Source organism: Phaethon aethereus (assembly GCF_964289735.1).
Source record: "Phaethon aethereus genome assembly, chromosome: 13".
In the NCBI taxonomy this organism is placed as follows: domain Eukaryota; kingdom Metazoa; phylum Chordata; class Aves; order Phaethontiformes; family Phaethontidae; genus Phaethon; species Phaethon aethereus.
Window position 1 is genome coordinate 20,903,037 of NC_138589.1, and position 14,663 is coordinate 20,917,699.

At 41.7% G+C, this 14,663-nt stretch overlaps 1 protein-coding gene across 1 annotated transcript; it reads right to left on the bottom strand.

Moving 5' to 3' along the window:
- Positions 1-785: 785 nt before the first annotated feature.
- Positions 786-13,583, bottom strand: CA5A (carbonic anhydrase 5A; the record flags this gene model as incomplete). The annotated part of the gene is made up of 7 exons (XM_082005730.1): positions 13,084-13,583; positions 11,422-11,619; positions 7,001-7,119; positions 5,180-5,275; positions 4,936-4,998; positions 2,907-3,062; positions 786-965 (listed from the first exon to the last, which is right to left on the bottom strand). Exons 1-7 carry the CDS (start codon positions 13,277-13,279, stop codon positions 786-788), a joined length of 1,008 nt encoding a protein of 335 aa, XP_081861856.1. The 5' UTR covers positions 13,280-13,583.
- Positions 13,584-14,663: the final 1,080 nt, after the last annotated feature.

Below are 14,663 nucleotides of genomic sequence, written 5' to 3' on the forward strand. Positions count from 1 at the left end.
CATTTTTGCCTAATTTGCTGCTGTTGCCAATCTTGAGATACTGGTGAATACTCTTCTGCTGTCCTCTCCTGGTACCTTAATACAGAAAAGTAAAAGCTGCCAAAGCTAAAAGCTTCTGCATTTGTTGGAAAGTTTTAGAGTAAGTCTTCTGCCTTGTGGTGTAGATAGAATGGACATTTTGTGGCATCCATATCAAACATGGATCATGCAGTCAATAGAATGGAAAGAGGTTAGATTCTATAAGTAATTTTTTCCTTCTCCTCTCACCAGCCTAAGCACCAATGAAAAAGGAAGAAGATAAAATGTGACTAGAGAAGCTAGTTCTCTTCCCAAGCCTCTGAAATAATTCCACAAAAGGTCCTGATCAATATTAATACTTTTCACTTCTTCACACTTTCTGATTGCTAGGATGTTTTTAGTTGGGAATATTAATTCATGCAAGTCACTGAAAGAACATTTGAAGAGACAGAGAACAATTCAGAAAACAGGCAGGGGAAGAGACCTCCTGCCTGTATTTTTCCTTTAACTGTCAAAATAATTCCCGATTGATCCCTGCTTTAATGCAAGTCAATTTGCTAAGGGTTAATATTATCTACTTCTTAAAAAACACAACACTAAAAAACCCTACAGCTTCTCTACTGTCAAATGGCACTTAGCAGAACTGACACTGGCTGGCTGTGAAACTGCATGTTGTGCACACACACTGCAGAAAGAGGAAAAATAATTAAAAAATAATGTCAGTTATTCCCAGGTATTGCAGTCTGGACTGACATTTCATGGGCCATCTATGGTCTGATCTGCTCAGCATGGTCCTTGGGCTGCACTTCAGTATTCAAGAGATGCCTGCTTTGGAAGGATGAACGGACGGTTCGGTTCATTAATGGCTGAAGAGGGCGAAAGTTGTCTACCATTCGCTTTTCTTCTTCACCATCTGAAGTAAAGAGCAGCATCCGAAATGCCTCCAGCTGAGAATGAGAAAGGTCCAGTTTTGTAACTTTACTAACTGGAGAATTATTGCAGTTCATGACAAAACACAATCATTCATGCTTGGAAAAAAAAAATATCAAAGGTACTATTACATTTGAGTTCTGAGAAATTTTAGCACAAAATTCTGGCTCTTCTTTGTCACCTGCTGTCACCTGTTATCCATATCAATGCAGAAGATGAATTGTCAGTCATCTGCCATCTTTAGACAAATAAAATCTCAAATGTGGCACATCTGAGATGAAACCGATTCCCATTCAAATACTGGAACACATGCCATCTTAAATAAACCTCTTCAATGTTCTTAATTTACGCACTTCCTGGAGCTCCTTATACAGATGTCCATATGCTGGCACCCAGAAAAGAGGGAACCTCAACAAGCAACAATCTACGCAGTTGTTGTTCTCAGTGGTTTATAACTGAGGATTAAAATAAAGTATGCAGCAGATTAGCTTTTAATGCTCACAAGGGCATTACAATGTTAAATAAACTATAAGCCTTTCTATGCCATAAAAGAATGAGACTACAGAAGAGCCAAGGGGAAAAAAAAAGTAAGGAAGAGACAAGGGGAAAAAAAAAAAAAGGTTTCAGTTGAAAAGAAGAATGATACACTATGCATTCTGTTCTCTCTGCTCTGTTAACAATCTTCCGTTCTTCCTGCCCTGTTCTTTTATGTAAACTGAAATACTGAGATCACGTACATGCCTGTTCTTTGGAGTTAGTGTTTGTTTGGAGCATGACTTTCCAGATGGACAAGGTCCATGCAAAAAATTGTATTAAAAAAAGTGAAAAAAAATCAGGATTTTGCCTCATGTTGTTGGGACTCGCACTTCAAATCCTCAAAAAACAGGGACAATGCACTGATAATTTTCAGTGCCTCTTAAACCATGAAAAAATGGTAGACTTTTCGGGGGTTGTTAATTTTTACTTGCTTTACAACAATCTCCAAGACTTGTTCTGTGCTGTAATGCCCCTCAAAGTACTCCACTTCTCTGAATAGACAAAAAAACCCTGAAAACTTCTAACAAAACCCACAACTGTAGTACAATTCCAATGAGTCCTCCTTCTGACCATTTTTACTTGCCCTTGCATCTACTTCACACCAAGGAATAGATAGCATCATGCTGAAACATGAAGTACTAAAGTTAAAAGCAGTAGTGGGCATATGGTGACAAGTTAGGGTTGGTCTCAAAACAGACTACTGACCACAAACTTGTCCACTTGAAGTAACTTCTGTAATACAAATGTTTGCAGAAACCTTTTTTTGCCTGTCGTTTTTAAAGAGGAATTTAAAAAAGGAATTCAAGGACAGTACAGTCCAATATAGAGTAAACATGCCCACAAAGGCAAAGGAGAAAACCCAATGGGGACTCACTCTCTCGCCATCAGAATGGCATGGGAAGGACTCGGGGTCCACCAAAGGGAAGAACAGAGGATTAGCCCTTGCAGTCTCTGCAAGACTTCTGTGCAAATGCATGTGGCTATCAAGAATATGCACAAAAGGTCAGAGTTTGGAATTTCACAAAACCTGCCCTTTCTCCTCTCTCTCTGTCACAAAAAGGGCTGCATCCTGGTAAGGAGAGCAAAATTATGCAGAGTTCCAATAAAAAAACCTTAGAAGTTTTCAAGAGGCAGCTTCCAGCACAAGGCATTGTTTATCACAGACCAAGATAACACTCTATGGAAGAGCTAGAGCATCTTTAAGTGCTTACTGAAGAGGTCTTAACTCTTTCAATGTTAGCTGCTGTTAATGTCAAGATACCTCCCCAAACAAATACTGGGTGTGAAGCAGCCACTGATCTCTATGTATTCCCAGAGAATTACTGGTACTGGTAAGCAAGTACTTCTGTGCATCTTCCCTTCTGTGGCAGCAGGCAGTCAAACAGGTATGGTATGATTTGAAATGTAAGCATGAGATTTACCTGATTCTCATCAACCTCTATTGGCTTCTTTTTAATAATCCATGTGACTGATTCGGTAAGTGGAGGAGTAGTCAAAGAGCCCGCGTAGGTCCAATAGTCAGGGCATGAAGGTATCAAACAGGAGGGATCAAAGACATCAAACTCGATAACAGTGTCCTAAACACCAGAAAAAATTTAATTTTAAAAACTGTACTTTTAGAAAAAAAGACAGAATATTAAAAAAGATCTAAGAATGAGATTAAATACTGTATGTGTTATGTATGCATATGCAAAATTATTGTGAATATTAATAATGATCTTCATAAATTAATAATTTATAACCCCATAAACTTCTACAAAATTGGTAAGCTGGGCGTGATGCATGAGAGGCAGCTAGTGAATAGACAAAATTGAAATACTTCTATTGTCCCCACAAGCCATTAGGAATTCAGTGCAGAAGAAACAAGAAGCAACTGACTACATCTTTGTGGGAGCTAGAAGAAAACAGGAAAAAGAAAGAATAACTGGTGGAATAAGTTCAGGTAGTTCTGCCAGATACCCTTAAGACTGCAAACAATAGTGCTTTTACTTTTCACCACATGATTTTAGGCAGTGGAGAGAGGGAAGAGGACTAAAGTTTTATTTAAATCACATAAAATACTCATGTCTCCAGAACATGCACTCCCACAAGTGAGATACCAGACAGCATGTAGGAGCTTCAGAGCACATGATTTCCTACACGAACATTTTACTCTTGGGGTATTTCCAGGATGTACTGGCAATGCAGGAAAGGAAGATCCTGTTTTTCCTTAGATAGGCTTTATCAGTTCCCCACTGAGAATAAGAAATATTACAGTAAAGAATTTTTCAAAAACAGGGGGTTACAAGAGATTCTAGATGGGAGCTTTCACTCTTCATGTGAAAGAGGAAGGTGCAAGGACATGAGAATGGGTATTATCTGACCTTCCTCCTCCTCACCAGGGTGATGCTCCTCAGAGTTTGCTGCTTAAGTCAGTGATAACGCTGGCAAGGCAACAAGGGTTTTCAAACGTTTTAAACCAAATGCTGATAAGTTGCTGGGTGACCAACACCCTTTGGAAATAAGATCCCTTTTAGAGCAGCCCACATGCAACTTAATGAGGCTAATGATTGATACCACTTCTTTTTTTAAAGATCTTGACTTTAGTTTCTTTCAAATTCATATGCTGTAAAACGTTATATTCTCATAACGGATATATATCCACAGATTTTTTTTGTAGGTCTTTGGGCACTGAATTGGCTTGTTTGGCATTTATCTGGCAGAATTTTCATTGCACTGACATAAATATTTGTTTTATTTGGATTAAAAAAAATCCTTACTGTGATAAATAATGGCGCAGCGACTTCAACTGGATATGCTTACAAGCCAGCAAAATTCTTGATGTGTATTTTTAGTGTGTATACTTTCAAAAAGGAATGGGCACCTGGAAGAGCATGAGCTGCTTCTGAGCACTCTCAGAGACGCAGCACTCCCTCTCCTGGCAGAAGTCAGAAATCAGCTATGAAAAAAAAAGAGTCCCATTCCCCTAGCAGAAAATTTACAGTGTTTTAAAAAAAGCAAACAATAATTTCCTCCTCAAAGATCAGAAAGCCTTAATTCCACAAGAAATAAACTACCACTTTACACAGCACAGAAAGCTCCTCTCAGTTAAACAACATAGGAAAACTAATCCAGTGGCATCTGTTTCATAGAAGCAGAAGGGCCAGCTTCAGTGAGAGCATACATTAAACCTGTATATGCCCTTCTAAGAGGACACAATCTAAGAGCGTCGTTTCTTAAACCAAGAGGTTTGGAAAGCTTAAAGTATACAATTCCTCCTTAAAAAGTAGCTTCCTCCCCTCCACTTCCAGTATAATCAACAATTCACCCAAGCTGCCAAATCAGGCCCCCTACTGACATTCAAGGAAAAAAGCAGTTATTAGTGTTTTTCTATTTGCAAAGTATTCTTTGTGTTGAATGACTGCATTAGCTATGCTGAGTAATCACTCGTGGGACTCTTAAAAGACCTACCTTGTGTTTAACTGCTGGCAAGACATCAACCAGTGTCTGCAGCCCTTCATGATGTGCTCCTAGCTGCAGAAGACAAATAGGAGTTAGAGAATCATGAAGCTGACATCCTGCATATCAACCACCTTAATCAGTATTTTTTGAAAGCAATGACAACGAAAATCTAGAGGTATTTTATCCTAAACCAGTTTTAACAAAATGAAAATAAAAAGGCATCATTACAGCTTATTACACAAAGTGAAATTACCTTTAAAAACACTCCAATAACAGCCAAGCCGTTACCTTCCATCACAGCTTCTTCAAAAGTTGGGTACACAACGGCATTCCAGTGTACTAAATGCAACTGAAATAAGAATTAATGAGAAATCAACACATGCACAGAGCACAGCAATGACATCAAGAAACTTGACTTTTGATCTTTGCTACATTTGGTCCTTGGCAATCTGAGACACTGCAGTGAGCTACCTCAGAAGTTACACACCACAAAACTGAGGACCAAAATGTTATTGGAAAATAATGGTACTTCCCCCCCACCGCCTTGTTTAAACAACAGCCAAAGACCCATAAACTACATTTTGCACACATGAAAGGGATTGTGTCTGTAGGAGACTGATTACAGGAATGCTAATTAAAGGCATAAAAAAAAGCTTAGTATATCTGGAAGCGAAGGACTCTTCCATCTCTTAACAGGAAGAAGAGAGCATGCTATTCTGCTAAGGAACATTCTCCTGCACATAACATAAGCTTCCTCTGCATTGCTTGCAGTCCAATTCAAGCATTCCATTGAGGAAGTTCTGTGTATTGAAGAGACAGCCAGCAACAGTCTCCCAAAACTTAGTCATACAGTCTTGCTGTTAATAAATATCTTGCCAAGCTGATAGGCATCATTATGAACACATTAACAGCAGATAAACATCTTCTCAAAAATAAGCAATAATAGTTTTTCAAATTCTCCATCTTTGGCATACAACTGTGTTTATACCTATCATACTTTCCTCTCAGAACAACTTAAGCTGTATTTTTCCCTATTGGATCGATCCTTTTTACTGACTCTTTCTGCCTTAGTAGTAACTTAGTCACAAAAGTTTTGCTACTTTGATAATTGCTTAAGAGTTGAAAACATAAAATAAAGCGATCACCATAACCACTATATTACCATAGAACTATGCGGTACGTTACTCTAACAGCTTAAGAACACACAAAAAATTGTTGATATCTGGAATAAACCTTCTAACAGTAGCCAAGACTCTGGGGTCACCTACACAGGACAGTTATTGTATACAAGGTAACCAAGACCAGGCTTCTCGAGCTACAGGTATGGGTGTGAGAATTAAATAATCTTCCATTTTCTCTTTCAGCATTTTTTTAAAAAGAGTATTTAGTATGTGCTTTGTTTCTCTGCAAGTGTTTGGTAATAATAAGCAAAGTGATTTTAAAGCAGTGAAGATTGGGAGATTTGGAGGTCCACTAGAGGCAGCAGCTGAGATACAGTGCATGCACCGTACTCCCAAGAAAAGAGGTTCTACACCTCATGTGAACTTGGAGATTACTGAAGCTCAGAGGTAAAGCACTTAATTTTTTTTTAATTGAGATCTGAGCTTGCACATTTACCTCAATATTTGCTGTCCACCTGATCTGCACCACTTTATCAGGGACCTGAGAGTTCATTAAGACCCGACTGTGCCCTCAGTCTGCTTTGTGTCTCACACTTTTCCCCTTTAGAAGGAGGAAAGACAAGCAGAGTTGTGCCACTCGAATAGCAACGACACTTTGCTGCCTGCCACTTGTCTGGCAGCTACCCCTGGGGAGAAGAAAACATTACTGAAACTTTCAGTAATGGGGCCAATGTTCAATTTTAAGACTGTGTTCTTCTCTAGAAAACACAGTGAATACGAACTTACTAATAAAACAGTAGATAAGCTGTGGCACCTACCAGGTCTGATCCTTAACAGTAAGCTGCGATCCTTCAAATTCGGAGTTTTCTAGCATGCAGTATAGTCACAGACAGCCTGAGACCTAGCCTCCAGTCCCCACAAGTATTTGCATTGTTCAGCATTTTATCTCATACCTCTGCTGGGTAAAATTTACTGTCAACCGTGTGCTCTGAACCCCACTCATTTATAGCTCCCCAATGGAAGTGGAACTGCTTTAGCCTGTATTGGTTTTCCAAGGGACCTCCAACGATTACTAAAACAAAACAAAGACACACATATTAATAAACATGATTTAGAATTGTCCAGACAAGTAGCACTGCGAGATCCTCTTTGAAATAAATTTGCCCAGGAAAAAAAAGATCAGGCGGAGCAACTGAAACAGTCCCCTATTGCTTGGCTACTTTTACACTTTACTTTGCTATGACAAAATTGTTCAGGCAAACACATCACTGTTTTTCCCCCGCAGTCTGAATCAACTATATCAAATTGAAGTAAAGCTAAATAGTCTCCTCATCCATCTCTCCTCAAGGGAATTTTTCTTCCATCAAGTTTGGCAGTCATGATGATTACATGTTAATGTTCTATACTCTTCTCCTTGAGCAGGCATAGGAGAGCTGCCTTAGCAGAAGAAACATGTATGATGACAAAGCAATGAATACATCTATTAAATGACATCCCAGCAAAGCCTCAATATCTATTACAAATATTGAGATTTCCCATGGCAATACAAGACTTCAAAAACCCAGTTTTCCCAGAAAAATCAGTACATTGTGTCTAATGTTCAATTCTGCTTTTCTTCAAGTTACAAAAATTCAAACATATTGTTCTGCTTCTACGCAGCTTTCAGACCAACGTCAAAAGATTTCCTGCACAGCCACAAATATGCTAACGTTGAGCCTACTGTAAACTGCTCAAGCTACACTCCACAAAGCACCTAAACATACAGTCTGCCTATGGGCAAGATTCTGAGCTTCTGGAAGCTTTAATGCACTTTTCTAGCCATGAGTACATGTAAACATTCAGTCTGCTCTCCCAATTTCAGAAGGCCTCTCACCATTTTGCAAATACACGAATGAAAAAGTCTATGCCTAGTTTTCCGTCTATTGTTGGGTTTTACGCATTTCCTCCTAAGTGAACCAGGAACCTCCCGCAAAGTGTTCTTGCTAGTTATTACATCACAGCATCTAGTAAACGAGACACCATAATTACTTCCAAAGGGCTAACAACAAATATGTAGCTGTAGAGACTCATTTGCTGATTTTTACTTAACTGTACGTCATGGTTAAAATTTATAGCAAACCACTGTATAAAGTACATAATCCCAACACTACTTTTGAAAAGAAGAAAACAAGAGGCATTAAGAGCTTTTCTTGTATTTTTTTTTTCCCCCCCTGAGAGACAGCCAGTAGTTTTGCAATTCTAACTAGGTAGGCCTGCTTGTGACAAAAAAGTAAGCTAAAACAAGCTATGCAAATTGACATTTAATTAATTTCATTCACTGCTGCTGAGCTCTTAGCATAAATGCAATACTGACCATCACAAAAAAAAAAAAATGATGATGGAGAAAGTAACTTTCAGGGACGGGATGAAGATGAGGCCCACACTACCAAGTCTTTCAGAATTAAAGTTACTGTGCTCTTGTGCTCTAACACTATCCACTCCTGACTATGTGATGATGCAAACCCACGAGTGACTACATTCGTGTCAATAATCACATCCCTTGAATGTTTGCCTCACAAATAAAGTTAGGCACAGGTATGTAAAAAATCAGGTTCCTATAGCGGATGCTAGAAAGTGAAAGGAAACAAATAGGAACTTGCATTCCCCTTACAATAATTTTTGCCATTTCATTTCCTCTCAATTTACCAGTCTTTTCAATTTCAAAAGAAAATAGAAGTTTAAAGGAACTCTAACAACCACCAGCGGAAAAAAACACATCAGCTTTTTATTGTAGCCCTAGTTCTGTTTCATCTCATGTCCTTGCAGCAGACGGCAGTCACTCACACAGACAGGACCACATTCAGTACATACCTTCCCCACACCCTCTTTCTTCTCAATCCTCTTGCTCTGCTCATAAGCAAACACCCTATGGGAGCACTACCTTCATCTTTTACCCAAGTCTTGTTTTGCCTCATCTCAGGAGCTGGGCATTTTTGTCTACCCTGGATGCATGTTTAATTTTGTTTTTTCCATCTTTTGTTTAAATGTTCTTGCCTTTTTTTTTGTTTATCCATAAGCTTCCTTCTCTGGATTTTTATTATTATTAGACAGAAGCTGGCAGAAAGAAAAATCAGAAATAGCAACAGTAAAGAGGGAAAGGTGGAAGAGAAAGGCAGGCACTTGAAAACCTGGGCACTTATACAGCAACATCCCGTGATCTGTTGTTTCTCGGACTGTCGCTTTGGAGTCCTGCCACCGACAGTTTAATGCCATCCTCCACCAGGCGTCATCACCCCTCATTTACTTTAATTCATTTGAGGAAGATGATGATGATGAAAAGGCAGCAAGAATGCTCACACTTAAAGATTTACCTCAAGCGTTCAGCCTTACAGATGAAGTGGGTAAGATCTTTCAGAGCTGAACAGACAGTCTCTGAAAGGCCAGCAGCCCGCTGACAGTCCTGATGATTCCATGCTTGCCTCTATGTCACAAAAACCGTCCCTGTGTATCTACCCTAACCTCCTACAGGCAATTCCCCTCCATTACATCAATTCTTGCAGAAAAAAAACGGTCTTTGTTATCCACCAAACTGCAAACCATTAACTTCTCAGGAATACATCCTCAACACATAGCAGGCTATGGCTGTATAAAGTAAAAAACTGTTAAATTAAAAGCAAAACCAATCTAAAGTTCGTAAGTTAAAATCACTAAAAATCGTTAGCTAACAAGTGATGTCTCCATCTTAGTCTCTCCTCTAACCCCACCTCACTAAAGCAATAACAGTTTGTACTGTTAAAACAGAAGGGCACTACTTGTTTTCTTCATTATAGATCAGAGCGTTCAAATGAACAAGGACAGGAATATTCCCTGGTTGGAAACTAGTATTCTGGATGAACAGCTATAAAAAATAAAACCAAACAAAAAAACCCAAACATCACACAAGCCCCTGAAAGCTCCATGCACTCCACCACTACTATTTTTGCTGTATTGTTTTCAGCCTCTTTCCAGAGATCAGCCAAAAATACTGCTATCACAGAATCATTAAGGTTGGAAAAGGTCTTTAGGATCGTCAAGTCCAACCATCAACCCAACACCACCATGCCCACTAAACCATGTCCCAAAGTGCCATGTCCACACGTTTTTTGAACGCTTCCAGTGATGGTGACTCCACCACCTCCCTGGGCAGCCTGTGCCAATGTTTGATCACTCGGTGAAGAAGTTTTTCCTAATATCCAGTCTAAACCTCCCCTGGCGCAACTTGAGGCCATTTCCTCTTGTCCTATCGCTGGTTACTTGGGAGAAGAGACCAACACCCACCTCGCCACAACCCCCTTTCAGGTAATTTGCAGACACAAAGCATTTATTTATTTATTAGCATACTGAAAGCTTCCTTCCCAACAGCATTACTAAATCCCTTACCAAGTTCTAGAATCTCTTGTGGTAAGCAATCACATTAAACATAAATGACTGTAATCAAACAGGTTCAAACTTGCCCATGGTCCTTCAATTCTTCACTGCAGGAGAAGTTGAGTAATGAACATGGATCATGTGCTTCACAATACCCCTGACCAACTGCTACCAGTTCACCTACCTTTACGAAGTATCTTCTTTATACATACCAGCAATATCCTTTGGTAAAGTCAACTTTTAAAAGGAACAATGGACACGAAATCAGGAATATCATAGAGATATTTTGATTTTAAGTCACTTGACTCTATTGAGCACTTCAAAAAAATTTAGCTGCTCAGGTCAGCACGCTGATTGACAACAAATTGCTGAAATGCATAATTGGATTTCACATTCTTATACTAAACAAACAGGAACAACATGCACCTGCTCCATGTGGTAGCAGCTCATTATTATTTAATTCTCCAATAGCTTATTGAGATAAGTATGTATGCTTTCCAACTGAAAGTAATTTTGCTGCTGATTAATTCAAATGCACTAAATATACCTGTTAACACTACAAAAGAGATAAGTGGTAGATTAATAAAGTATAATGATGGAATCTCATTTAAAATTAAGTAGATATACATACAGCTGAAGATTGACTCATGTAGACAAAGCTGTGGTATTACGAGATGTAATCAAAAGGCAGGGCATTACGGCTTGTGCAATAAGAAAAAGTTTCAACATACAACAGAGGATTTGTGCACAATGTCCATGGTAATACATACATAGTAAAAGTGAGGCCTTTTATGTATAATATAAAACATGTAATAATATAGAACATCTGCATTACAATTCACATCACTGCAAATCCATGTTTAGCTAAAGCATTCCTTTACTGTACATTCATTTTCAACATTTGTTCTGAGGTTTTGCATTATGCAAATATTTCTCCTCTCTAGGCACTAATAAGAAATTAAAGAGATTTTTCTTGAGTTTTACTTACTTGATCTATCAGTAGAATCATCAAATTCAACCAGGAATGAATATCCATTATTCCAGATGTGAAGACACGTTGTTGGGTCGTAGCTGATTTTCAGAGGCTTCAGAAAGGGGTCGTAAACACTGTCTCTCCATTGGATATTGATAGGAGACTGTCGGGTGCCTCCAGGAATTGTAAGCGGACTTTGCCAAAGTGGATGCACTGGAAGACGATGAAGAGAGTCAGGCTGTAATGCACGATACAGGACTTCCAACTAAATACTTCAGAACTTTTTGGCAGGAGAAGGCACTTTGGCATATTGGCTCCAATGGCTAATTCAAGTCAGCTGATGCACAGAAAAGTGAAAAAAATAAATAAATACTACATTCCAGTTGCATGACTCAAAGCCACAGAGGGAAGCGCAGTAATTTGACTTGCAACTGTGTTGATACCTTTCTGCATTTGCAAAATGCTCCTCAAAGAAATTCTGTCCCCTTATTTGTCAGAATATCGTTTTCTTTTTATTGACAATTGATTTTAAGGTGGCTTCTGGTTTACAGCCTTGCCGGAGTTTCCGCACACCACTCCAGCTTTCCTTACATGCTGCTACTATCACCCGGCGTCAGGCTGCACCAGCCACGGGGTAACAACCTCTGCTAGAGAGAAAAAAATCCCCTCTCAAAGGTGCCAGCCTTTCGCCTATGTGAGCTTAGGGGCTATGCCACTGCTAAGGGGGTAGCGCTCCTGAAGCGCCCATACCAACATTGACCAAGGCCACTTTATGCGCTCGGCACCTACCGCTGATCCCCACACCTGCAAAATCCTCAACTGGGGATTTTGGGGGAAACCTGGGCACCTCAAACTGGCACGAGCAGGGCAGATGCATGGATACTGTTTCCATGGGATTTTATTCTGCTTAAAACCAGAACTGAGATCTGTGTGGACGGGAGGGCAATTGTTCACCTGCTGTGTCCCCATGTCCACGACCCACAGACAAAGGTTTTTTTCGTGCCCTGCCCACCCACGGAACCAAAACTGCGTTACGGGCTACTTCCTTAGATACAACCGCTCGTGGTCTTTCGCAAAGGGAGAGAGAAAATAAATCTTTTAACAAACCACTCACATGAGGGGTGGTTAAACAACCTTCCCCCTCGGTTTCCTCAGCAAGGCGCAAACTTTACCGGCCCGCGCAAGGTCACCGCACGCAGGTAAGGCAGAGGCAGGCGAGCAAGCAAAATATTCTCCAGAAGTGCCACAGCTCTCTGTTGTTGTTACTGCCATTTCCTGATGTTTCAGCGCAGGAACTGGCGCCCACAATGCCAGGCTGAAAGCGGCGTCCCTGCTTCTTCTACGCGAACTTTGGAGGCACCGGCAGTCCCCTCAGCCCGGGGGGGCTGGGAGCGACGGCGGGACACGGGCGCTGACCCGTGCCCAGGCCCCTCGGCCGGGCCCGGGGGCGGGGGCAGTGCGGTGGGCAGCGGGGCTGCCTCGGGGCGGGGGACGACGAGCCGGGCGGGGAGAGCGAGGGGTGCCCGGGGCAGCGAGCTACTCTCCTCAGGCGGCGGGAGCCGCTCGCCTCGTGGGGTGAGGGCAGCCCCGGCCTGAGGGAGCTTGTCCCCGGGCGGCCTCCCCGAGGGGAGCGGCTCCCCCCGAAGGGAGGCGGCGCGGCAGGGCGTCAGCACTCACGGGCGTCTCGCAGGCGATAGGAGCAGCAGGCGCCCAGGCTGCACCGTCGTGTCCCCCGCCGTGAGGCAGCGGCCACCCAAGCCCGGCGCAGCAGCAACGGCAGCATCGCGGAGGACTCCGCCGACTCGCCGGGCGCCACCACCCAGCCCGGCCCGGCCCGGCGCGGCCCCTTCCGGCACGGCCCCCTCGCGGCCATGGCTCCGGCAGGGGTGCGGGCGGTTTCTCTGCCAGAGGTGGGTGGGGGGCCTCGGCGGGGCCGGTAGCTCTTCCTCAAATTCGGGCCGAGCCTGGCTTCTACCGGCTTTTTATCCCGTGACAACGTTAGAGAAGAGACCACAGTTCCCTATGGGTGTGCCTTCATCATTTCCCATGGTCAGGCTAATGCCTGTCTCACACCAAAAATGTATCTCCTCTCAGGGTGATGGCGTCAGGGCTTGCTTAGACACCGTAGGGGATTAGCATTTATTCTTGTCTAGTTAGTTTTGTCCAAGTACGAGGCTTTGCTTTCTCCAGGTGGGCTGGAGCGTGGTCCGTCTCCCACCCACAGAGATACAGGTGTCCCAAGGCACAGCTGCATCCCTGTCCCAAGCAGCACACAGAAAAGTTAGGAAAAGTTAACACAATGGCCACTTGACCTGACTGCATCTGTCCCAAAGTCTGGAGGCCAAAATAGGCCCACCCCAGGACGGTAAAAGGGGCCAATTCAATTAGCATTCATCTGACCACGCTTAAGGCAGGCTTCAATGAAACTCCGGTTAAAACCTTGGTTACTCCTTGCACCTTTTCTGTGTTACAGCTGCCAGCGGGGAGCACAGAGCAAAAAAGGAAAGTCTGTAGAAAGCTGACAGTATTGGTGAAAGCACAGAGATGAAGTAAGTGTCCTCATTTTTGCTGGGCCCATTGGGCAGCCAGGAGCAGAACACCACACCTCAGCTCCTGGCCTTCATCTTGCCTCTTGTTTTGAGTCGTATTTCTTGGTTACTCTCTTAAAATCATTTCATAAATCTGCGTTTACCTTTTGGGGATTTTTAATCTTGTTAGTGTGAGTACTTCTGAATTTTCATGAGGAACCTGACATAGCATGAAGAATGTTCTACTGAAATGGAGACAAGTCTAGATACTCAACTAGAGTCAACCAAGAAGCGTTTGCTTTAGTTTACAACATTGCGTACGAAGTTTCCATTGCATTCACGGTATAACATCTTTAAAGTACTCCTGAATTGAGTAAGAGGGGATTGAAATCGGCAAACGATTTGCTTTGAGTGGCTACATGATCAGAAAACAGGTCATTGGGAGATGCACAAAGACAACATGCAATCTTAGGATGTTAAACACAAGTTTAAATTTCAATTTACTTCCCCCCCCTTTAAAGTGCAGTCTTTTTTTTATATAGTAGGATTCAATTGCAAACATAACGTATTCTTGGTTTGGCTCTCAATGTTTTTCAGGATGGCTAACCTTACTATCCCCAACATGTAGCTTCCTGTAACTTAAAAAGAAGAGATAGGTACTTGATGAAATTGAAAACAGTTGCTGCCCATGAACATCATTATTCATTCAGGCTTAATCACCCTTTAGTA